General features: G+C 32.9%; 1 protein-coding gene across 1 annotated transcript in view; it reads right to left on the bottom strand.

The window, feature by feature from the left end:
• Ppp3r1 (protein phosphatase 3 regulatory subunit B, alpha) overlaps positions 1 to 27,732 on the bottom strand; it is a 58,986-nt gene that overhangs the window by 14,832 nt on the left and 16,422 nt on the right. The window contains exon 2 of the mRNA XM_046422565.2: positions 16,189 to 16,228. Within this exon, the coding sequence (XP_046278521.1) occupies positions 16,189 to 16,228 (40 nt within the window). The remainder of the gene's footprint in view (positions 1 to 16,188; positions 16,229 to 27,732) is intronic.

Raw genomic sequence — 27,732 nt, 5'->3', positions numbered from 1 at the left:
TAAAATCTATTTACTTCTTTTTGTTTTAAGTATCTTGTGAAATATTACATGTAGTTCACAGTTTTTCTGGATGAGTAAACAAAACTTTCCTCAGTGATCATACTTTACCTGCACAACAAATGGCTACTTAAACAGCCCCTAAGTATAACTTAAATGGAACGAGCTCTATATAATCTTCCACTGATCAACTTTCTCCTACACCCCTTGCCCTTGAAACTCACCTTGAATTTTAAGAAGCCAGTAAAATGTGTAAGAAGGCAGTTATCGCTTTTCTAACCACCCATTTATTTCCTCCTCCCTTCCCTCCCTTCCAGCTAAGAGTTACAAAGATGAGTAAGATGCAGACTAAATACTTCACACTTACTATCTAGTTGAGTCTAGATTGGAAAATAAAGCCATGAATGTCTTTTAAAGCCAAGATCTAAGAATACTACTTTAAAAAACAAGTGGTAAAATGTTCTGTTAGATAATGAACAAAGTAACTTATTTGGCCACTGCTGTAACCAGAGAAGCAGTTATTCAAGTACTTTCACTTGACAGCAATGGTCTACATGAGTGGCAGAATATTAAAGTATGAAGCAAGATTTCAATTTTTAAAATACCAGCAGTTACTAATCTACTATAAATTAGGCAGATATCTCTAAAATAGATCAATCCCATCTTGTTAGCACTTAAATAATTTCAGTGTATTTACAAACCTGCACTCAGCATCAGGTTAGAAATAAAGAACAAATTCCAACTTCTGGCAACATGTTTCAACACTTCTTCTTCTTTTTTTTTTTTTTATGCCTACTGCTTAGGATCCTGCTCCCTTAAAAAGAGATGAACAAGGAAAAACAAACAAACCTCACCCTCCTGACTCATCCTGTGACTCAGAGATACTCTTTTTCACAGGTTATTTTCCACTTTTTAGAAAGATACCTTTAGGAGGGCTACTTACTTTGATAGCTAAAAATACTTATATATTCAATTGAAATTATATTAGAAAAAGCACTAAATAGCCTTAGAAAGTCATATATACTATTATCTAAAATTTAAGCAAGATACTATAAACTTAAGATATTTTAGTCTGAATTTATAACATATAAAAAAGTTTTTAATAAGAAATTGCTGAAGAGCTTACAGAGAACACTAAATTAAATTGTTGAGCTCTTACCTGGATCGGTACACTCTGATATTCTCAGGGATAAATGTAAATTAGACGGCAACTTCTTTTAACAAGTGATTTCAGAATTTTGTTAATGTTATCACACAAAATGTTTAAGAATTTTCTTTTAGAGAGCTTACATTGCTATAGTAAATTTTAATATTTTCAACTGTACGTATATTAGAGCACCATAATATAGAAGGTTGCATATTTATTCATCCGTCTTTCAGTTGGAGAAGCATGAATGAATTCCTTTTAATATATTTCTATATTTCTCTCATTTTGGGGGTGGGGGTGGTTTAAGAGTTTCCAAAATTATAAAAAAGACTTAAGTCTTTCACTTTAAAAGTACTGCTATTGATACATATATACTAAGCTGCTGCTCAACTATTAAAAGTAAAAACAACCTGAGGAAGTCTAAACTTTTAGTTCAATTTTAAGGTTTCTTAGAATAAAAGATAAATAGAATAGAATAAAAATCAACTTTCCTCAAATTTTAGTTGGTTCTCAATAATGGTAAAGTAGAAAAATAGCAATAGGGTTATTAAACTTTTAGGAAAATTATTAATATCCACTTTATACCTATCTATTAGTAGATCAAGTAATGATTTAACAACAAAAACAAAATAAAATATATCAAACTTTTAAATTTCTCCTAGAAATAGTATTTTTGAAAGAAACTAAATGCAGTGTGGGACCCTGGACAGGGTGGGAGAGCTCTTCAAATTTCACCATTTTTCACTAAAATATGTGGTTTAGTATTATTTTACCAATGTTATTTTCTTGATTTTGGTGATTAACTTCAGTTCTGTAAATGTTAACCTTAGGAGAATCTGTCTGAGGAGCATTTGAAAACATTACTTTTATAAATTTTTTTTGCAATTTCTTTTGAGTCTCCTCCCATTTGTGACAGCTCTTAATTTTCTCCTTAGTTTTTACGACCATAAAACTTTTGCTCTAGCATTTTGTGAAAGGTTCTTCAGTTTAAGCTTAATGATGTTTTTCTCATGATTAGAATGAATTTAGGTCTTTGGGGAACACGACAGAAATGATTTGACACATCTCATAACTAGTGATGGTGACTTCAATCTCTTTAGTCAAGTGGTAAAAAAGTGGTGCTGCCAATTCTTCGCTATGTTTTTATTTATTTTTTAAGTTAGAAAGTATCCTGGGGAAGATATTTGAGAAAATGCACATATTCTATTTCTCCTCAAATTCTGACCTAATTTTAGCATCCATCAGTGGGTCATGTCTGCAACATTTATTTCTGTGATATTTGCCTAAGAATCAATTTCTTTTTCCCTCTTTTCTTCTACATTAATGGGGATATTCCCACAAAAAAGAAAAATAAAAATGGTCCCTTCTCAATTTATTCTTTTAATTATATTTATTTTACTATATGAGTTAAAGCCCAACACTATCATTATTTACTTTGTTAGTCAAACTGCTCCAGGTTTGGTCTTTAGGTGCTGCTTCAGGCTTGCTTTTATGAAGCCTTTCAGTCATCCCTTTTTGTTTTTGTCTTTTTGTGTGTGTGTATGGGGGGGGGGGTTGTTTGTTTGTTTGTTTGTTTTGCTTTGCTTTATAGCATTTCCTTAATTTCTGGCACCATAAGATGTTCCAGGCTCATCCTGACTGTATGTAATATTTCTAATAAGAGATCCCCCAATCTCTTTTATATGGCAAGAAATTAAGAGCTACACTATAAAATGATAACTATTAGTAAATATTACTCCAACACAGGATTTCAGAATATCTCAAGTACTTTAAAAAAGAACCATCAGCTATAGCAAAATTACCTGTGGAGAAATATGTGTTGAATAGCACTTGTAAAAACCACCACAAGTACAAACTTTACAGTGTTACCAAAAGAAGTTATTGAGAAGTTTTTGAACATAAACATTAATTAAAGTCTTTGTCCATGTCCTACAAAGGTAATGGTTGTATTTTCATGTTACCCAAAATGAGAAGTAAAAACCACCAGGGGGCGCATCAGATAAAAAACCTTATAAGTAGTAGCTCCAAAAAAACCTCAGATTTTATAAGGGTCTTACTTACAGACTAACAGTTTAATATTTATATACTACATAAAATAGTTCAACTACCAAATGACAAAGAAAACGTGCTACCACTGTTTTGAAACACTTAATATATTACAAAACTAATAAGGACATGAGCACATATTTGTACTGTATTAGACATGAAAAACTGCCATCCACTTAAAATGTGTGGCTTTTAGGAATATGTTATAATTTTAGAATGGAAGAGGTAATGTGTGCTTTTGGTGCTTCTAGAATATAATTCTTATATACCTCAAAATGTATCAAGCAATTATCAAACATGCAAAAGATAGGCATCACCAGCAACAAAATAATTGCCAAATTATAATTAAAATGCTAAAAAAAAAAAAAAGTGAAACCAACTTGGTGAACAATACTCAAAAAATGAATTAAGTATATAGTTCTACAGGTTTTGACAAAACTATACACCTATGTAAGCACTCTACATTCACAATAAAAGAACACTTCAATCACCCCCAAATGTTCCCTTTGACCATCTCTCCCCCTTTGCAGTCAATCACCCTCCTTTCACCAAACCCCGGCAATCTAGGTTTGCTTGCTACAACTGTGTTCTGTCTAGAATTTCATATAAACGGGACCATATGATATGTACTCTTGTGTCTATCTTCTTTAAATCCCCAAGGTTCTGATGTTAAATCATATCAGTATTGTGCTCTTTTTTATTGGAAAGTAGTATAGTCCACCATATGGATATATCACAATTTGTTTATACATTCACTTGTTGCTAGACATTTTTGTTGTTACCAATTTGAGCTATTGTGTTTTTCTGGAATTCTAGGTCACAAGATAAGCCGGTGTTTAACTTTCACAAAATCAGTCTTTTAAGGGTGGTTTTACACTCCTGTCAGCAGTATGAGAATTCCATCTTTGCCAACATGTGGGTTTGTCTGTTTTTTTCATCTATTTTTTTTTTTGTTAATTGACTATTCAAATCTTTTGTGCTTTTAAAACTCAGTTACCTTAAAAAAAAAGTTTTTGAGATTTTCTTTGTGTACTGATATAACTTCTTTGTTAGGTATAGGTTTTTCAAGTATTTTATCCCAATCTGTGAGCAAAAACCTTTAATTCTGATGAAATCCAAGCTTGTTCCTTTATGATTCAAGTTCTATGTACAATAAAAATCCTTTTGCAACCCTGGTCATGAAGATTTGCTCCCATGCTTTCTTCTAGATGCTTCATTATTTTAGCTCTTATACTTACATCTATGATCCATGTAATTTTTATGATATAAAACAAGCACAGAGTAAACATTCTATTTCATACAAAAATATAGCTATTTTGTTGAAAAGGTTTCCCTTACAATGGTACCTCTGGAACTTTTGTCAAAATCAATCACTCACACACACACACACACACACCCCTATGGACCCTTTTCTCTGTTCCATTGATTTGTCTATCTAATGCTGTGTCTTATGTTTAATGGCAAATCTTTAAGTTAGGGAGCACTGCCTTCTTTGTTTTTCTTTAAAAAATTTATATATATATATATATATATATATATATATATATATATATATATATATATATATAATCTCCATAATTCCACACAGAATTATCAATAACTTTGAAAACTTTTACAAAAATATTGCTAAGAATTTGATTGGGATTATCTAAAGTTACAGACCAGTGCAAATAGAATTGATCTTTTTTTAAATATTTTTTTTTTTAGTTATACATGGGCACAATATCTTATTTTGTTTACTTGTTTTTATGTGGTGCTGAGGATCAAACACAGGTCTCACACGTGAGAGGCGAGTGCTCTACCGTTGAGCCCCAGCCCCAGCCCCAGCCCCTAGAATTGATCTTAATATCAAGTCTTCTAATCTATGGCTAAATTTATACTTGAATGTTTTATGGCTTTTATTATAAATTACACTTGTCAATTGAATTTCCTAATTGTGCTTTGATACCACACAGAAATTCCCCTAATTTTTGGATAACTTCCTTACAGTCTACAATCTTGCTAAATATATTCACTTACTGTGCTAGGTTATGATCTGTTATGTAAGTAAAATAATGTCATCTGAGATTAACGACAAGTTTATTTCTTCCATTCTAATCTCAATATTGATTTACTTCTTCTTTAATGTAGTAACTAGAAATCCTAATAAAATGTTGACAGGAAGCAATAAGAATAAAAAATCCTTGCTTTTTCCCCCTTAGGTCAGGCATTGTGTTAGCTATAGGTGCCCCTTACCATGTTGAGAAAGTTCCCTTCTGTTTTTAATTTGCTAAGAGTATTTATAAATGGGTAATAAACATTCTTTTTCCACATTGCTAGATTTGACTTGCAAATATTTAAGGGTTTTGGACGTATGTTCATAGAGAATGTTGATCTATGTTCTACATTACTTTTCTTATAATGTATTTGGTATTACTATCAAGGTAAAGTCACCTCCTATTTTCTGAAAGAACTTAGGTAAGCTTGGTAATTTTTATTTTCATTAAATGTTTGACAGAATTTGCCTGTAAAGTCCTTTGTCCTTGAGTTTTCTTTGTAGGAAGATTTTAAATTAAGAATTCAATTTCATTAATAGAAAGCATTTAAGATTTTCCATTTCCTCTTGTGTCAGTTTTAGTAGTTTGTTTTTCAAGGAATTTGTTTATTTTATCTAAGGTGCAGAACTTATTGGCACAAAATTCACAACATTCTCATTATCCTTTTAACATCTGTAGGATCTATAGTGATATCAATTCTTTCATTACTGATAATGATAGTTGTGTTTTCTTTCTTCTGGAATGCTCCTTCAAAATGTAAACACCATGTAACACTTACTTCCTCCTATCGTATATAAAAGATATGCCCCCAAATTACCCAAAACATTAGAATTCACTCAGCCAAATGAATGGTGTCTATCTAAAAGACAAGCTAAACACTTGACAATAATCCTAGAAATACATTTTTAGAATTATGTTCAGAGCTCAATGAGTTTCATAAGAAAATTTGTCATAGAAAAGCCATTTAATATGCTAGGTACAGCAGTGCATGCCTGTTAATCCCAGCAACTTGGCAGGCTGAGACAGGAGGATTGTAATTTAGCGAGGCTCTTTATTGAGACCCTGTCTCAAAATAAAAAATAAGAAGGGTCGGAGATATGGCTCATTGATTAAGCACTTTGGGTTCAATCCCTGGTACCAGAAAGAAAAAAGAAAAGAAATGCCATATAATATAAAGACTGAAAAAAAAAAAAAAAAAACTTGAGAATGAAACACTTAAGATGAGGAAACAGACCTAGAAAGGTAAATGCCGAGTGTTCAATGCTGTAAAGCTCAATGGCAAAGCTGGGTAATTTAGACTTCTTGAAATGCTTTCTCATCTAATTTCTTTTATTGATTCCATCTGAATACCTAGCATTGAGGCTTAGGCTAAGAGATACTACACATTACTGCTAAAACCCTTAATCTGCATTTTGGGTCTAAATGTGAAGAAAGGGGAACAAGTATTCCCCAACTTCAGGTAGACAAAAACAGACCACATATTTCTAAATGTTCCTCTTACCTATCTCCCTAATTTGAACAACACTGGTTTTCTTGCTGAAGGTTTGTATTGTTGGTTTTCTCCTTTTGGTTTATCTATATTGTGGTTCAAATCAAAACAGACAATGAGTAAATGAAAAGGCATGTATTTATAAGATCACAAAAGCATCTTCAATTTTCCTGTCATTAATAGCCCTGTTTAATATACTCTTCATTTTTAAGCCAAAATGTGCATTGTCTCCTAGCTCAATAATACATCTTACTTTAATGACTTAGTTCTCAAATAATTTGTTTTATAAGTCCAACCCAATCTCATTCCATTACAGCACCCTCTCGAAGTTTTCCTCTTATTTTATCAACTATGTTCTGCTGCATCTGAATGCAAGTTGCACTTTCACTTAGTTTGTTTCACTCTCCACCCCAATCTCTTGGTAAAAAGAAAATACAGCATTTACACACACAAACACACAAATGCATATTCAAGTGTCTTCTTTTACTTTGTTCTAATTTGAACCAATTGCTTTCTAGATCCATGGTATCGTTACCCTGGGATTTTTACTCATATCTTAGGGGTACTCATATATTTTGGTAATGGTACATTTTCTGATACCATTATCTTTTTGAATTTCATTTCATTCTTGTTATTAAACTTTTATTTCATTTTACTGGGTTTATACTCAACAACTTATAGAAATAAATTTCTTAAGTCTTTACATTTCTGAAAAATGACTTTAATTTGCTCTCACACTTGATTGACTATTTGGCTGATATGATATCAAAATTTGGATTTAGGAACTAGAACTTTCGATGATCCCACTGCTTTCCAGCATCTGCTGCTGCTAAGAAGTCCATTGCCAGTAGATTCCGATTCTTTTTAGATTTTTCAAGGTCTAGAAGCTTTTAGGATTTCCTTTTTATTCTTGGAATTTTAAAATTATAATGAAAGTAAAGAATAAATAAATATGTAACTCTTTTCATTTAACTTTCTCTGCAATCAGAAAAGATTTTTTAATCAGATGATTCATTTTTTCAGGTCAGAGAAACTTTCTCCCACTAGTTTACCGAGTATTACCCTTTCTATTTTATGTAACACAGCTCCTGGAATCTCTTTTGATCAGATATTATTTTTCTCTGTATTCATTCAACCAAGTCATTATTTTCTTATACTTTTCATATCTTTTATTCTTTTGCTCTAACAGTCTGAAAAAGATCCAAGAGGGCTGGGATTGTGGCTCAGTGGTAGAGCACTCGCCTAGCATGGGCAGGACCCGGGTTCGATCCTCAGCACCACATAAAAATAAAGTTATTGTGTTGTGTCCATCTACACCTAAAAAAATAAATATTTTTTAAAAAAAGATCCAAGAACTTATACTTTTCTTAGATGAATAGCTAGGCCTTTTTAACCACCTAAAGTAAGTAGCTAACCATATTACAAGTCATGGACCTCATAAGTGAAACTATAATTCTGTGAATGCTGCCATGATACTAAAATCCGACAGTATGGATAATAAACACAGCTAAATCTTACCTTTACTTAAAGACTACTTTTCTACAACTTGAAATATTCAAAATATAGCAGAGAAACCAGGAATGTTAAAAAAGGGGAGGGAGGAATATAAGAGCAAAACAAGGTTAATAAGACAAAGTATATAAGTTTGTACATCATATTTAAGAAGACCTTTCATCTCTTTCTTCATTATGTAACTCCAGTGCTTTACTAAAAAAAAAGTATTAAGTAATTTTCATTAAAAAATAAACGATTTCATAGAAATAAAATGTTTCAAAAACACTTTCACCTGTTCACATTCAAACTGAATTATCATTGGCAGTAACAGGATTTCCTCCAAAGATTTCTGAGATAATGAATAAAGGCTTGGTAAACTAGACATGAAAATTTCAAGCACACATTATTAAAAAGTGAAGTGAGTTAAGCCAATCCATAATATAAGAGCAAAAACAAAGAAATGTTGAAATGAAGGAAGAAATCAAATGAACTTTAGTTTAATTTTTTTTCCTCCAAAAAAGTTTTGCTTTCAAAACAAAAACAAGGGACTAGTGATATATCTCAGTGGTAGAGCATTTGCCTGGCATGCACGAGGTCCCAGATTAGACCCCCAGCACCATGGGGGTGGGAGGTAGGAATCAAAACAAAATAAATCTTAGTCTAGGTAAAGAATAATGAACTTTTAAAACTCTGAGACTTGATTAAAAGGAGAAATTAACTGCACAAGATCACTGTTGAAACTTTTAAGTCATTTGTAAATATTCAAAGTAGAAACAAAACTGCTAGTATGTTAAAATTGTTTACTCAAAGTTGGAGCAGTATTCTAATGGACAGAAAGTCTTCAAAGTTTCTACAGATTACTACCACCACCACCCCAGGAAAACAAAAACAAACAAACAAAAAACATTCTTTTAGTATCTGCCTAGCTCTTCTTGGGTCATCTTTTAACAAGAGCAAGTTAAGAGATCTTTTTAGATACAAGAATTTTCCATCTGCATTCATTCTATAAAACAAACCATATATTTACTAATTTTATCAAAACCATTCACCTTTATAATGGTTTTATCAACAGTGAAAAATTAGTTGAACCAGATTTTCCACTCAGATTTTCACTTTTGCCCAATCTAGTCCTCTGCTTAAACTACTTAAAGTAGTATCTTGTATTTAGTCACTTTTTCAAGTTATCATGCCAAGTTACAACTAAGCTCAACTTTGAGGAGGTCCAAAACATAGCAGAAAAGCTAATCTTAGTTACAACTAAGCTCAACTTTGAGCAAATCACTCCAAAAGTATACATTTTCCAGTCCAGACAGGTTAGCCAATAGACAGAAACAAAGTCACAACTCCTAAAATAACTTAAATAAAAACCTAACACTGCCATGAGTTCCATCCACAGCATAAAAGAAAAAAGAAACAAAACCAACACAATTGAGTGACCATAAGAAAAAGAAAAAGAAAAAAAAAATCAGAGAATACCTATATCTCAGATCAATGTAATTTTTTCCCCAAACCATTTATGTAGACAAGTTAACATTAATCTTTTAGGATTTACTACAAAATAGCCAGGTGCAGTGGTGTGTGCCTATAGTCCCAACTGTTCAGGAGGCTGAAGAGGAAAACTGCTTGAGCCCAGTAGTTCAAGGCCAGCACAGGGTGACATAATAAGACTCTTGTTTCATAATAAATGAATGAATGAATGAATGAATGAATGAATGAATGAATGAAAGATTTACTACAAGAAAGGCTTTATAATACTGTGATAAAAAAATGACTCTTGGGCTGGAGGTATAGGGTATAAAATTCAGCAGCAGAATAAGCACTTAGCATGAGAGAAGCTGTGGTTCCAATCCCACACTCTCATAAAAAAGAAAGAGAGAGAGAGAGAGAGAGAGAGAGAGAGAGAGAGAGAGAGAAAGAAAGAAAGAAAAGGACCGTGAGAGGCATGTTTGCCTAAGATCAAATCATGGAAATGTTATTTTGCCTGCTTTGGGTCAGTTAGTTAAGGTCTCTCACTGCCTCGCATCTGTACAATTGGGAAAATAGTGCATTTCTCAGGAGGCTGTTGTAGAAATTTAAAAGATTAATGTAGGCCAAATAGTTAGAATAGTACCTGGCACCCAGTGGTTTCCAAGTATGTGTTGGTATTATTTCTGACAACAAATGGGGTGATGGGTTAACTAAAGTTTCCCCAAAAGTACAGCCTTTAGTTGTCTATATAGTCCAATTCTGAGCTCTTACTAGCTTATTTTACCAATATTTACTCAGCATCTGTTTGATGCCAAATATTGAACTTATGATTTTACTGTTGATACCTCAATTATTTTATTGGTGAATAGTAGTTTACACAGCGATTTATTCTTAATGCTTACAGAATGCATGCCATATTTAATTATAATGAAATAGTTATTTCTAAGTAATTAAATCAATAACTCCTTTTACTTTTAGTTGCTTCCCTTTTCCTTTAAAAAAAGAAAACTACAAAGGAAATTTTCATACTCATGTTTAAAGAGTATAATGAATCTCATATATTCATCATTGAGTTTTAACCATTAACATGAGAAACATTTATACCACTGCCCCAATTATTTTAGAGCAAATTCCTGACATATCATTTCCTTGCAATTATTCAGCTAACTTATTATTTCTAAAAGATAAACTGTTTTTAAAAACGTATCACAATAACATTATTACATATGAAAAGTAATAATTATTTGATTTCAAATTTCCCACAAAGTCAAAAATTATTTTACAGGTTTTTTGAGTCCATCAGACTTGCCAATTAGGGAATGTGTCAAAATAAAGGCGACCTTAATAACAGTTTCAATGGAATAACAGCAGAATGCCAGATTGCAGCACGCCAAGAAATGAGCAGAAATAAGGACATGGGATAATTTTGTACATTCTTCTTTTGAGAAGCTCAAATACAAGGAAGAATGAAAGGTGTATACAGGATTGGAATCGAAGAGAAGTTGATTGTATTTGTAAACTAAGAGAAAGACAGAAGCTGAAGACATAAGAGAGAAACTAACAAAGTAAGGTCCTAGAGATGAGACAGAGGAGGTCCAAAGCATAGCAGAAAGGCTAGCCTTGAATAAGGGAAGCAAAACTCCAAACCTAATACCGAAGGAAAGGAGGTTGAGAGTGAATGGCAGGTGGGGATGAGGAAGCAAAGAGGTTAACACTTAAAATGTCCTCAGTTTTCTCAAGAATTAGAAGGCAAAATCATTTATTAAAGATAGGAAACTGCAAAGAATTATGTAGAGGTCTGGACAGAATGCTGATGATATGAGTGAAATTTGAGCAGACTGAGAGGGAGAAATAACCAAGACAAGTCCAACAATTTATCAACGTTCAAATCCTACACAGCTTTCAAAACCAATTTCAAACATCAGCCCTTCCATGAAGCCTTTCTTAATTTGCTTACCCAAAGATGATTTTCCCTCTTTGGAACATGTGCTTTTATGTCTATTAATACTTTACATTGTTATTTTATGCATGCCTCTTTTTTCAGTATTTAGACTGTAAGCATTCTGTGGGTGCTTACCTATAGCTTATGATCCAGAGTCTCTCTACCTTTTTAAAGGTAACACAATTTATACACAAAAAGGAGGAAACATTAACTTGGTGAAAAGAGACACTGAAAGGCAGGACAATTATAGAAGGTCTCACAGAGAACAATGAGCTGGGTTTTAAGGCATGAAAAAACATCAGAGGAATTAACCTGAATGGAGAAGTATAAATTATGAAATGCATCAAGGATTGGTTTTAACAATGTTATAAATGATAGTAGCTGTTTACAGTAACAACTGAGTTCTTCCAATAATGAAGAGGTTTTGGTAAAAAGTAAAGAAATTTACTATAGTTGTTGGGCGGACAAAAAAGTGACTGTTTTAACATACACAAGTTCATTTGGGGGAAATTCATCCAAATTATGCATAAAATGTTAAAAATATATTACATTAGAGTAAACCAAACACTGAACAGCGGGGGGGGGGGGGGGGGGGGACTTGAAACAGGTAACTTTTAGATATTCAGAACTGGTAGAATGATCATTGTCAACTATGATCCCTAGCAACAGAAAGGGACTGCTTTCACAGTGAATGAAATCTTTAAATGTTTACCACACCTTTAAAAATAAAGTAAAACTGACATTTTGGATGTGTAAAAGGGAACATACATCAGGCCTTATGCTTTAATATATTCAGTCTCAAATTTAAAGAGAGAACAAAAAAGAAATATCTGGGAACTATGATTTCCTTACAACCTCTGTTACTTGACAGAGAAATAAAAACCAACTTTCTCAGGATGTCATCACTATCAGAGTTGTACTAGCAATAAGGAAACCCAACTCTATTACAGCCTGAAACCTTGCTAATTACAGACTCCACCCCTTTTCTTTCTATCAACAACTAGAGGAATAACTGTATCACATAATTTTGAAAGGAATCCCTCCAATTCAGTTATAAACTAACATGTTAACATTGCCAGAATAAGAATTAGAGATCTATGTAACACCAAGAGCACCAGTGTGTAACTTCTCTGTCTTGATCATATCCCAGAGATGTTAGCTGGGCTGTAGTGACAGAAATGCTAGTTTTCAATCCCAGAATGCTACTATAGGCTACAACAGGATTCAGCAATTTTTTTCTATGAAATGTCAAGTAGTAAATATTTTAGGCTTTGTTAACCATATCATATAGTCTGTTCCAACTACTAAACTCTGCCATTACAGCACAAAAACAACCACAGACAATATGTGAACAAATCAATATGACTACTACAACAAAACTTTTCTAATAAAAATTACGAGCAGGTAGCTTACCAACCCTGGTATACAGAGTCATACTTAGGTTTGGTTTTCATCAATTCAAACAACATTCTCAATGTTAACATCTTATTTCACATTTAAGATGGAAATGCATGCCTACCTACAATCCTAATTAACTAAGAAATTCATAATGGAAAATCTGGGAAGAAAAAGTGAAGTGAAACGCAAATAGTGGTTGAGATGGAAAGAATATGACAATTGGTCATAAATATCAGCATTTTTAAAGACACTGTAGAAATATAAAAATGAAAGATTAATAAGTAATTTCAGTTTATGGTCACTGCTACAGGAAAATAAACAGGATACTACCCATGACAGAATCCAAGGAGGGTCAGGAGCGATAAAAAGTTTCATTTACACAAAACTGGAAGCAGCCAAGTGAAGAGCTGACAAAAGACCACTACACTCAAACTCATAAGCAGGTTAAAAGTGGTGATGGGAATAAAAGAAACAAGTATTCTGGAGAAAGAAAGGAGACTTTTTCAAAACAAACAGCAACAAGTGGTTTTAACAATATAAAAGAGAAGTGACACTTCATTGCAAAGGTAAGAGGTCTCTAAGCAAGATAGGACAAAGACTCATCAAACAGGCTGAAAAGGGCTGCTTCTCTGAAGAGCAGAGTGATTTGGGAACCTCATGGTATCTTAACAATGATCTCCATTTCAGGTCTAAGGATCTCTCCTTTTCCTATCATTGTGCTTTCAAACCAGACATCCGATTTTTTCCAAAGAATACACATAAGCTCTCTAGTCAATCAAATGATCCTTCAAACAAAATTACTTAGCATTGAATTTCTTTCTTTAGGTTCTACAGTATAGTCAGAAGTAATCAGCCAATTCGTGTTCCTCAAATTCTCCCCAGAAAATTTTTTTGCAATAGCTATTTGTTCCAAATTTTGCATTCAATTAAGTATTTGATTTTATGCAATCACAAAATCAATAAGTTCACATTTTATTAATTGTCCCACAGTTTAACGATGTCCTCACCCACTTTCTTTCTTCATGACAACTGGATCCTCACCACTTTCAAGTCCAACAAGGTCAGAGAGTCAACCCAAATTTCCATTACTTTTGATAATACAGCCTCTATACCATTCCTGAAATTATATTGTCTTATTCAAGGTTTAACTAAAGACAACAAAATCAAACTGTACCTAGTTGAAGCAGAAATTGTTTTTTAATATTAGAAACTACTAAAAGACAACAACAACAACAACAACAAAAGGGTAAGTAGTGTTTGGGAGCAATTTAAACAGCTACACTGCAGAACTGTGTTTTCAAAAGACATACTGACCATCCTAAAATCAAGAAGCTGCATAGTGAAATTGAAAGCTTCTGACTCCAGAACACCACCCACACAAAAATCCAAATACAACCAGAATCTTACCAGCCGAAACAGTAGAACAAACTTCACCTCATTTTCTACTTCATAAATCTGACATGAGTACAACTGTGGCAGAAATATAAAGAACTCTGGTCCAAAGGACTCTTGAGATATGTACTTATCAGTTTTAAAGTTTCTAAATACCAAAAGGTCTAAATGATGTTGACCACCCTTAATATAAAATAAAGTTCAGTGTCAACACCAACAGACATACTACAATTGAAAAATATAAAAACAAAATTAAAACAACTAAGGGAATAAAGTTGTTTAGAAGATATAAAGAAATTAGGATTTAAGGATGTAGGGGGAATCAGGTACAGAAACAGTAGGGCAGATAGGACTGAACTAATACAACCATAACAAAGGCAGAATTGTCAAGGACTTAAGAGCTGCTAAATCTTATTTCTAAATACTGGAATATGACTAGCATAGACAATGAGGAAGAATAAATAGGTGTGTTCTCTACTTATCAGTGATTTGTTGTTGTTGTTGTGTTGCAGTACTGGGGACTGAACCCAAGTGAGCTCTACCACTGAGCCAAATCCCCAGTCCATTTTATTTTTTATTTTGAGACAGGGTGTTTCCAAAGCTGTTGAGGCTTAGCCTTGTACTTACAATCCTCCAGCCTCAATCTCCCAAATCTCTGGGATTACAAATGTGTACCATCATGACTAGCTCAAACAGTTTTTAAAAACTTAATTCCTAACACCCAAGGGCTAAGAGTAATAAAACAAAACGAAAATATGTTGAAATGGAAAACTGTAGAGATACATACTATATTTTTTTAAAAGGGTATCAAAATTAACATGGCCTTGATAAAACATTCCATTAAAGAGCTACCATCATATATACTGTAGGTGATCAGACACTGGCATAAGTCTTTTTTTTATTTTTAAGCTCTTATTGCAATATAAATACAAGTAAATTAATTCATTCCAATAGTCAATCTTTCAACTATTAAGCTTCTATCAAACACATATATAAAAATGTAAGATTTTTTTCAAACTTAAAAACATTCTAAATATTAGAAAAGGGTTTAGGCAACAGATTTTACTCTGAAAATTTGCTGTTTAGTCAAATAAAGACAGAGAATTCACCCCTAACTCTACCCATTAATATTTTTCTTATTTTAAAGGATTTAAAACACTAACACGAAAGTTAGTGATTCCATTTGTTTAGAAAACAAAACAAAACCCTAGACTTAATGGGTGTTATTATGCACCTTCTCTGTTTCTCCTTCCTCAATGCAGGGGAAGTTTATTTTCCAGTCCTGTGGCAGTTTGGTTGGGCTGTGTAACTATTCTGGCCCACAAACTATGAGCATAAGCAATGCAAATCACTTGGTAATCATGCATAGAGTTGTTGGCATTACAAAACACAGAAGTGTGGACCCCTGAGTCATCAAACAGAAAAAAGCGCCAACAAATTCACACTGACATCTGCTTAATCTGAAAAACTTGTTAAATCACTGAGATTTGGGGTTTTCTTTATAACTACAGAATAGTACAGATATTAATAATAAAGTCTATTTAAAAATCTCCTTGTTCTGGTAATTTTAAAACTAATCTGTCAACTCCATTACCCATTTTAAAACACCAAATGGCTAACTTTGATATGTGGATAAACATATATTACAGAGGTCTCTCTCTCTCTCTCTCTCTCTCTCACACACACACACACACAAATATATATATATATATATATATATATATATATATATAGTTTTATAAATAAAAGAAATTCTTGAAAACAAGAATTTTCCACTTACAGTGTGAGCACATTTCCAAAGGATAACTTGCCTCATTTCCCTGGGGAAAGAAAAGAAAAAATCATAAGATTGGCACCAAATTCTTTAAAATATGTACCAAATATTTTAAGTCACAAAGCAAAGGGAAATAAGCCATAAACTAATATATCTAGATTTATAAACTGTACTTAATAAGGAAACAAGTTATACAATATGGTAGAAAGAGTTCTTCAAACAGGCTTGAGTTTTGGCTCTGCCACTTAAAACTTAAGTAAGCATTTGACTAAAATATATTTCGAATATTTGTGTACCCTAAACACACTATAAACCAAATTTTCACATATTGGATACTGTCAGTGCTCTAACTTGTATTGCTTGGTGAACTCATTTTGGAAAACTCAGAAGAGAGCCTCTCCTACCATTTCTATTTAATTAAAGAGTTTTACTGAAATTGCAAATGAATGGTTAAAAAAGAAAAACCAGAAACTTACTACAATTTATACCTACATGAAAGAGAATTTTCTATATGCTGTACAATTTTGACATTTATAATTCATTTATCCCTTACTTAATCCCCTAGACTTTGAACTCCATGAAGACATCACGTCTTATTACTTTTTAATATCCTTTGCCAGATTTAACATTGTCCTAAATTTATTTTGAGAAAGGATTTTATAGTTACATGGTAACAATCTAGAACTCAGTGTAAACAGCATTTTAAATATCAGTGTGTTAAAGACAGTTGGTTTAAGAATCAATAAATTCTTAGAAGTCCAACTATTAAAGTAATTTAAATTTTCACTTTCCTTAATGTTTTCTTTCCATAATGACTATATATTGCATAGTTGGACCTTCTACATATATTTTAATTAAGCAAGCAGCACTCTAGTTCTGAAACAATATTTATAGTTCACAAGGATAGCCTATAACCTAATAAGGCAATGTTGTCACCTTTTTTTTTTTTAAAGAGAGGTGAGAGAGAGAGAGAGAGAGAATTTTTAATATTTATTTTTTAGTTTTTGGCGGACACAACATCTTTGTACGTGGTGCTGAGGATCGAACCCAGGCCGCACGCATGCCAGGCGAGCGCGCTACCGCTTGAGCCACATCCCCAGCCCCTGTTGTCACCTCTTAAGGTCTACTAGTAAGAGAAAGATAAATGTCTAAATATTCTGACAGCATAGCCTTTAAAAATATTCTCATCTTCACAGAATACATTGGTAAAATTTTTGTTCTCCCAAATCTTGACAGTTTGATCAAAGTAATTCTAAACAAAACAAAATAAAGATCCAAAGACTATTTTCTTCATTTATTTACCAGAAATTTTCTTTGGAAATTTTTTCCTAATTCTACTGATTTTATCCCCAAATTGCCATTCATTATACAGTAAAACAACAACAACAAAAAATCTTAAAATGCTAAATTACATGGACTTTAAAGGTTATCTTGGGAATCAACCCAAATATCTTTATCTGCTGAAAGATGATTTGCCTGCTTCCCAACATTATTGTAATTATCATAATCAAATCACTTTTTTCCTGAAATCGCTGACCATTTTAAAAATTGTTTTAGAACAAATATTCCTTATTCTTAGAAATATAAGCAAGATATGAAAATTATGGATGCATGAATGTGGGAAAGAGGAAGTAAAAAGATCATAAGATAGAAGTAGCAAATAAAAACCAATGAATGCTACTAGAAGACTTCCGGGACAAGTCTGTCTCTTAAAAAGTCACATGGCCAGAAGTATACCTGAAGGCACTGACTTCTTCATGGGAGAAATAGACTAGATGACTTTAACAGGTCCTTTTAGTTACTGATTACTAATGAAACTTCTAGACATATTTAGATATAGACATTAAGAAAAGAAGGGGAAGGAGGTGGGAAAGGAGCGAAAGGAAGAGGGGTAGAAAACAATGTCAAAAAATTATTCTATTGGTACAAAAGACAAACGGTTTACCAAATAGAGTATGTTACTGTCTTTTATAGGCCTGTGCAACACTTTATGTAAAAAAGAAAAAAATCTGTAGATCTCCAGAGTACAAGTTGTTGCCAACATAAATCTATCAGAACCTTAGTTACAGCAAATCTGACACCAGGGATTTTGTGACTGTCCTATGATATCAGTTATGACATTATCACATGACAGGAATATTCATTAAAATAGTGTATCATTATTAGTGACTAATTTTCCAATAGAAATCAAATGGTGTTAGGAGAAAACAAAACCTAAAAATGCCTAACTAAAACCTAAATTGCTATCATAAGTATACCCTATAATTTGTTAAATCAATCTAGCAGATGTCTTAAGGCACATAGTATATATTAAGTTTTTGAAAGATTCTTAAATAATGGGGCCAGAGATAATCATAGTTATACTCAATGTTACCCTTAAAATATATCTTCTATTAAATAAATGACATCTAAACTATCCAACCATGTTTATCTCTGCTAGCCAACATTAACCACGATTTTTGTATGTTTGTCTTGTATCCTGCACAACCTTGCTGGACTCACTTATTAGTTCTACAAACTGTTTTTGTGGTTTTTCTTTTCTTTTGTTATGTTTTTGTAGATTTCTTAGAATTTTTCTTTGTAGACAATTGTGTCATCTACAAATAGGGAGTATTTCTTCCTTTCCCAATTGTAAGCCTTTGATATTCTTTTCTTATTAAAACTTCCAACACTATGCTGAAAGAGTAGTACAAGCAGACATCCTCACTTGGAGACAGATTTTATGGGGAAAAGCACTCATTTCTAGACCATCAGATATAATGTTAGTTTTAGGTTTTTGTAGATGTTCCTTAAACAACTAAGGAAGTTCTTTATTTCTCTAAGTTGTTGTTTTGTACAGGTATTTTTGGTTTTACAATGAATAGGTGCTCAATTTTATCAAATGTTTTCTGTATCACCTAATACATGATAGGATTTTTCTTCTTTATCCTATTACTATATTGGATTATAATGACTGAGTTTCAAATAATAAACCACGTTATATGCCTGAATTAGGCATATCTGTTCATGGTACAGAATTTTTTAAAAAGTAACTGTTTAACTCTATTTGTCAATATTTGTTAAGGATTTGGGGGATCTTCAACGATAAAGGCATGTTCCCATTTGTTTTTATTTTCACCATGTCCTTTTTAGATTTTGTTATCAAGGCAATTGGCTGTAAAAAATATGTATTTCACATTGGGAGAAGTGTGATAGTTTTGGGATTTTTAAGGAATTGCTCGCTCCACTGCTTTAAGGTTAAATTATGTGTATAGAACTTTTCACAGTTCCCTTTTGCTGTCTTAGTAATCTTTTTGAAGAATCAGCTTTTGTTTCCTTGATTTTGCCTATTATTTCTCTATTTCACTGATTTCTTCTGTTATCTCTGCTTGTTTTAGGTAGATTGTTTTGTTCATCTTCTTTCCTACATTCCTGAGGTAGGAACTAAAACTTTTTCCTTAGTGTAGAGATTGAATCCAGGACCCTGATACATGCTAAACATACATTCTACCACTAGCTACATCTACAGCCTCAGAACTTATTAAATTTCCCCTTTTTCCAAAGTGTACATTCAATGCTATAAATTTCCCTCTCTGCACTGCTTTAGCTATGCCCCACAAATTGCATATGTTGTATCTTTATTTTTATTAGGTTAAATGTATTTTTTACATTTCCCTTAAGACTTCCTCTTTGACCTAGGGAATATTCAGAGGTATATTCTTTAATTTTCAAGTGGTTATAGACTTTTTCCAATTTTCTTTCTGATTATTGATTTCTAGTTTGATTCCACCTTCAATTCTTTGACATTTTTTGTTTTTATTTTGATACTCTGGGTTGAAAGCAGTAGGGGCACTTTACCACTGAGCTATATCCCCAGCCCTTTTTATTTTCATTTTTTAAAATATTTGGTACCAGGGATTGAATGCAGGGGTGCTTAACCACTTAGCCACATCCTCAGCCTTTTATTTTTTTATTTTGAGACAGGGTCTTGCTAAATTGCTGGGGCTGGCTTCAAACCTGTGATCCTCCTGCCTTGGCCTCCTGGAGTGCTACTGCACCCACCTTGTGACTTCTTTTTATGGCCCATAACATAGCCTATCTTTAGTAGATGTTCTGTGGTCACTTGAAAACGTGATGTAGTTCCATTGTAATTCAATGGTGTGTTCTGTAAATGTGGACTAGATAGTACTGATTGACCACATTATGGAATATTTCTTGATATATCCTCATTGATTTTGCTGCTTGGTTGTTCTAATGTTAAATGAAAAACAGGTGATGTCTCCCTGTTTAGGAGACATCATATTTAGGACTGCTATGTCATCTTGGTGAACTGACCTTTATCTAACATAATAATGCCCATTATCTATCTGAAAATTTCTTTGTTCTGAGATCTACTTTATGGGATTTTAACACAGGCATGTGTGGTCCCTTTGAATTAATGTTTGCATAACACAACTTTCTCCTTCCATTACGGTCAACTTGTCTATACTGTTATATTTAAAATGAGTTTTTTGCAAACATCATATAATTGGGCAATGTCTTCAATCACTTGCTGGTATTTGTGTTTTAACTGGCATATTTAGACCACTTACATTTAATGTTATTATTGGTATATGAGGAACTAATTTGCCATCTTAATTTGTTTTATTTGTTCTCTTGGTTTCTCATTTCTATTTTCTTCACCCTATCTTCCTGTGGGCTACTTAAACATTTTTAGAATTTCATTCTGATTTATCTATAGTGTTTTTGCATATATTTTGTATAGTTTTCTTGGCATTTATTCTATGTGCTACATTATATTTACATAAAGTTTCATAGTCTACTTGTGTCATAATCTTACCCACCCCTTAGAGCTGTGTTAAACATTTTCTCTACATAAAATCATATCTCTGCTAAAACTGTTTCAACTGGCAAACAATTTAGAAAATGCAAAAGAAGAAAGTCAATCTACTGCTTTCAAGCTTTTATACCTTATATTGTTTTTTTCCTTCTTCCTGAAGTTCCAGAAGTCTATCTTTCACCACTTTCTGTTTTCAGAATTTCCTTTAGGGTGAGTCTACTAATAACAAATTCTCTGTCTTCCTTTATTTGAGAATGTCTTGATTTCCTTTGTATTCCAGAGGATATTTTCTCCCAGTTCAAGGTTTAGGACTGCTATATCATCTTGGTGAACTGACCTTTATCTTACATAATGCTTATTCTCTAATAAAAGTTCTTTACTTTCAGCATTTGGTTTCTATCACTTCTGATGACAAATCTGCTACCATTTGAACTGTTGATATCATTTATATAAAACATCATGTCTTTCTTGCTGATTTCAAGACTGTCTTTACTTTTTAGAAGTTTGACTTGGATTTCTACGAGTTTATTCTGTTGAATGCTTGCTTGCCTAGCTTCTTGAATCTATAGGTTTCTCTTTTATCAAACATGGAAAAATTTAGCCATTATTTCTTTAAATTCTTTTTCAATCTTGCCCCCTCTCCTCTCCTTTTTGTGCCAATGGCACAAGTGTTAAATTTAATTTTTATAGTCCCACAGCCCCCCACCCCGCCCCGCCTCCAGGCACTGTGCATTGCTGTTTCCTACCTCTCCAGTCTATTTTCTATTTTTGTTCAGTTTGGGTAACTTCTGTTCTCTCTGCTAATTCACCAATTCTTTCCTCTAACTGCTCTATTCTGTTGTTAAGCACACTGACAGGGCTATTATACCAATTATTATGTTTTTCAGTTCTCAAATTATTATTTGTTTTTTTTCTTTATATCTTTTATGCTTTGCCTAGGTATTCTGTTTTTTTCTTGTTGTTTTCCCTGAGTGACACTGGTTCACTATTCAGTTTTGAGACAATGTATGCCAAAGACACAAATCTAAATAACCAAATTGCTAATTATTTTTTTCAAGTAGTTTTGGTATTTTTTTTTTTAAAGCTAGCTCAACTTACAAATTATGTAAGTATTTAGGGACTGGGGATGTAGCTCACTGGTAGAGCACTAACTTAGCAAGTACAAAGTCTTGGGTTTGATCCCCAGTACCACTAACCTAACTCAGTAGTTGCTCAGTAAATGTTTGCTAATTCTAAATTATATAAGTACTTGTTTTTCCTCAAAACTATCATAACTTCACATATAGAAATGGTACTTAACACATACATCACCTCATCATACAAAATATTTAGAATACATGTACTTTTAAAAAATATTTTTAGTTATAGGTAGACACAATACCTTTATTTATTTTTATGTGGTGCTGAGGATTGAACCCAGTGCCTCACACATACTAGGCAAGAGCTCTACCACTGAGCCACAACCCCAGCCCCTAGAATGCATGTACTTGATGGTTGACATTTAATAAAATACTGCTTTATCAATGATAAACTTTCTTAAAACTGCAATTACTTGGCAATAAGGAATACAATGACTATTACTACAGTATGATGGTGCACTGTTTGGATTCATGATAAGGTATCAGCAGTTTCACCAAACATTACTTTTGTACCATCTATAAAAATGTACACACAGTAAGTAAGAAAAGCAATGTTTTAGTTTTGTTATAAAAAACACTCCAACCTGGCAGACTCTCTGGAAAACATCTTGTGGATCCCCAAGTATCCCTGAACCACTCTGAAAATGTTCAATCTTAAAAACTTCTTTAGATTTCATCAACAGGGAATATCAACATTTAAAGAACTGAAAGAGAAAATCACCAAAGAAAATAAAAATAATCCCATTTAAAAAAAGAACCAGTAGACCATGGATCTATCTATTCTTTTTTTTTTTAATTTATTTAGATCTATCTATTCTTAATTGTCCTAACAGTCTACTGTGTTTCTACCATATTTGATATTATTCTATAATACATATAAAGAAATCTCAGTAGTATTCTTTATAGCAAAAATTTTTTAAAAAAAAGAAAAACCTGGATTACTTGTTGTAGTCTTGCTTCTGTGAACTCTTTTTTTAAAAAATATTTTTTAGTTGTAGTTGGACACGATATCTTTATTTTATTTTGTGTGGTGCTGAGGATCAAACCCAGGGCCTTGCACATGCTAGGCAAGTGTTCTACCACTGAGCCACAATCCCAGCCCTTCTGTGTACTCTTAAATTGGAACAGTTCCTCAGTCTGTTCATGTGTTTCATGACTTTGACATTTTAAACAGATTTTATAGACTGCCCTCAACAGATATGCCTGATGCTTTCTCATGATTAGATACAGATTATGCACACTTCATGTAAAATACCAAAGAGGTGGTAATCATGTGCTCTTTCCAAATATCAGGAGGCAAATAATGTTGATTTCTCTCATTACTGGTAATGCTAACTTTAGTCACTTGGCCTTCCATCAACATTCCATTAAAAACTGAATTTTATGGTTGCTAACAATGACGACAAATGAATCTGTGTAAAATATCACCATGTTATAGAATGCCTTAATTGCCCCATATTTAGTCAGTGGTAGTTCCTCCCCTTCAGGCTCATTCTTGTGTCCTTTTGACAAGTCCATATCATTCTGATTACTTCCTTACTCTATGATATAAGATATTAGAGTCATGCATTGCACTTTCCTAGCCCCAGTCCTAGAATCAGTTATTTTCTTTAAATAACCCTAGCTTCTTTTAGTGGAGAACCATTAATGGTATTTTTAAATGAAAAATTCTAATTTTAATGTAGTATAATTTATTCATCTCTTCATTTATACTGTGATATATACTCTAATACACCTGATTACTTTTACTGAGCTGTCTTGGTCAAGTACAACTTTTACTATATAAATTTGTATCTATTGGTATTGCCAAATTAATGTTCTGAAATATATTTTTCTACATGTAAAGAGGGCAAGAACCTACCATTTATAGCCTTTAACAGAATCACTGGTGAACAAAGGGGAAAATGCTCAAATGTAATACTATATGCTAGGCATTATCATAGTATACACACCACATATTCTCAGTAGCCCCAAACATGTAATTTTGATATTGTAGGGAATCTACGGATATCCAGATAGATATATCCAGCAAGTACTTAGAGAAACTGGGCTTAGGAGAAAGAGCACACCTAAGATACAACTTTGGAAATTATCAGTTTATGATCATGTTTCCCAACCAAGGGAGAGATCATTAAAAATGGAACATGAGGCTGGGTGCAGTGGTGCACACTTGTAGTCCCAGCACTTGAAAGGCTGAAGGAAGATCTCTTGAGTCCAGGAGTTGAAGACTAGCCTGGGCAACACAGTGAGACTCCATCTCAAAAAAAAGAAAAAAACTAGAACACGAATCCAAAAGTAAGATACCAACATTTAAAGAACTGGGAAAAATTCACCAATGATAAAACAAATAACTGAATACAGGGGAAAAATCAAGAGCATATGACTCTATTTGAAGGGTTTTAATATTCTTTACTGCTCTATCACAATCTATATTATTTATGTTTTCTTATGCCATAAGAGAATAAGTGTGTGGGAATTTTTAATGTGTGTCTATATATGATTATATATTAACTATATATTAACTATATAATTACATATATTCAATTATTAGAATTCACATTCTTATAGGGTTCTGGAAATTAAACAAGGGAAATGTTTAATATGAAGGTATTAAAAGTAGCAAAATGAACAAACAACAATTACTCCCCATTTTTTGTTAGTTCTTTCTATAAATCACATTTAAAGCACAGTATAAATTTAATCTGATTCAGTTGCAATTATGAAGACTGCTAGACAATATGAAATTACAAACACTATCTCTTTAAAATTATCTTTTAAATGACCTTAAGAGATATACAATTTCCACCAGGTACAGTGGTATGCACCTGTAATCCCAGCTCAGGAGGCTAATGCAGGAGGATCTCAAGTTCAAAACTAGCCTCAGCAATTTAACAAGGCCCTAGGCAATTTAGCAAGACCCTGTCTCAAAATAAAAAAGGGATGGGGGTATGGGTAGTGGTTAAGTGCTCCCTGGGCTCCATCCTTAGTACAAAAATAAAAAGAGAAAATTTTCAAAGTGGATTGCTGATTTATTATAACATAAAATCACAAATACTTTCATATTTATTGATCAAAGAAAGGTAGACTACATTATTCTGAGCCTCCCTCTCAGAGAAAAAAAATCTTTTGAGTAATCACTGTGGCTGTGGATAAGCAACGCAGTGACTATTTAACTATAATCTAAATCAAATGCAAAGAGATATTTCCACACATGATATCAGTTTCCCATCATTATTACCTTACTATACTGCAAGCTTCATGTCAGCAAAGCACTTGTTCACTATAGTTAATGCTTCAGTGTATGACATGTGGAAGATACTCAAATATTTTTTAAGTATCAATGAAATATGCTTTTGTAAATCCTTATTTAAGCAAACCCCTTTTTTTCAATGGAAAAATATTGACTCCCAAACAACTGATATATAAACTTTAAACAGTCCATTTGCAAATGGCTACTTCTTCTGTATGGCAACCCTCAATCTGTCCAGAAATGAGACTCCCAACATTTAAAGAAACTCTTAAGATATTGAATATCATGTACAAAAAGGTAAGAATGGTATTTTATAAAGTGCTTAGGATACTGAAGGAATCAATTAATAAATTGAACGATTTAAGAATACGATTTCACTCCCAAAGGTATAAAGCTATCTTAAGCAGCAACAGACACACAGAAAAAGCTTTATTAGAGATCTTTCTAAGTTTACCAAAACCAACAACAAAAAGCCCATTAGCTCTTTTTATCTGGTTTTATTCTGAGAACAGAATTACTCTTTCAAATTAATTTCATCTCACACCAATTAGAATGGCAGTCATCAACAATACAAACAAGGCAGGCAGGGTGGCGCACACCTGTAATCCCAGTGGCTCCGGAGAGTGAGGCAGGAGGATCACAAGTTCAAAGCCAGCCTCAGTAACTTAGCAAGGCCCTAAGCAACGCGTGAGATCCTGACTCTAAATCAAATGGTAAAAAGGGCTGGGGATATGCCTCAGTGGTTAAGCACCTCTGGGTTCAATCCCTGGTAACCCCCCCCAAAAAAAGGAATACAAACAATATAAACGCTGGAGAAAATAAGGATTAAAAGGAAAACTTACATTGTTGGTGGGATTGCAAATTAGTACAACCACTATGGAAATTAGCATAGACGTTCCTCAAAAGACTAGGAATGAAACTACCTTATGACCCAGCTGTATCACTCCTATGTATTTATTCTAAAGTCAGCATATTATAGCAATACGTACAATACCCATCTTTATAGCAACACAGTTCACATTAGCCAAACTATGGAACCAGCCTAGGCGTCCATCAACAGATGAATGGAAAAACAGAAAATATGGTATATATACACACAATGGAGTTTTATTGAGCCAAAAAGAAAAATGAACTTATGTCATTTGTAGGAAAATGGAGGAACTTGAGAACTTTTAAGTGAAGTAACCCAAACTCACAAGGTCAAGGGTCATACATTTTCTCTCATATGTGAAAGCCAGAGAGCAAAAAGCAAAAGAAACATGTCAGGGGCTGGGAATCTTATAAAATCAAAGGGAGACCAGTAGAATAGAGGAAAGGGATCAGAATAGGGGAAAGGGCAGGTAAAGGGAAAATACTGGGGAATGACATTGAACAAATTGTTATATTGTGTGTATGTACGAATATGTAACAACAAATCCCACCATTACGTACAACTATAATGCACCAATAAAAAAATGTGAGAAAGGGCTGGGGTTGTAGCTCAGCGGTAAAGAGCTTGACTCGCAAGCATGAGGCCCTGCATTCTATCCTCGGTACCACATAAAAATCAATAAAGATAAAGATATTGTGTTCATTTACAACTAAAAAAGTTTTATTAAAAATGTGAGGAAAAAAACCCAATTCTTAAAATATATTCAGGCACCTCAGATAATGTATTAATTTAAATGTGACTACTTTTAGTTTAAACTAAGCAAATTCAATGTTATTTTGTGAGGTTTTAAAAGTTTTTTTAAAGGTAAAAATTAGAAAATAATCTTTAGAAGTTAACTCTGTGTATACAAATATGGATAAAAATGAAAGTTAATGTTTACAAGATGCAAAAAAATGAAATAACATTTACATGTTGGGCATTCTGTTACAGACTTGGCATTCATTATCTCATTTATCCTCCAAACTATCTTGGGGGAAAACAGGAGTATCAAGATTAAGCAGCTTGCATACGATCATAAAGCTGGTAGTGGCAGAAACCAAATTTGAACTTAAATTAAGATAATTCCCATAATATTTTTACCTTTATATCATAAAGCCACGGTCTTATTCTCTCACGCGAGAAGCAATGTGTTATTGAAGCCATTTTCTCCTCATCTTAGAACACTTAAATTCAAGTGGCTTATCACTATCAACTCACAGGGGCATGCACAGCGATTTTAAATGTGTCATTCCTTTAACACAGGAATCATAAGCACACAAACATAACAATAAGAGGGTGTAAGATAAGTGAAGACAGCTGACAAGAGGGGTAAAAGGATGAAAAACATAAAATACTTTAACATGAAAATCATCCAGCTACTTGTTGGTTGCAGAACTAATTTGGTTAGTATATTTTAATTTTTAAAACACAT

The sequence above is a fragment of the Marmota monax genome, unplaced genomic scaffold (genome assembly GCF_021218885.2).
Source record: "Marmota monax isolate L192 unplaced genomic scaffold, Marmota_monax_Labrador192_F-V1.1 WCK01_AAM20220418_F8-fsc00015, whole genome shotgun sequence".
In the NCBI taxonomy this organism is placed as follows: domain Eukaryota; kingdom Metazoa; phylum Chordata; class Mammalia; order Rodentia; family Sciuridae; genus Marmota; species Marmota monax.
This window is presented reverse-complemented; position numbering and strand designations above follow the sequence as displayed.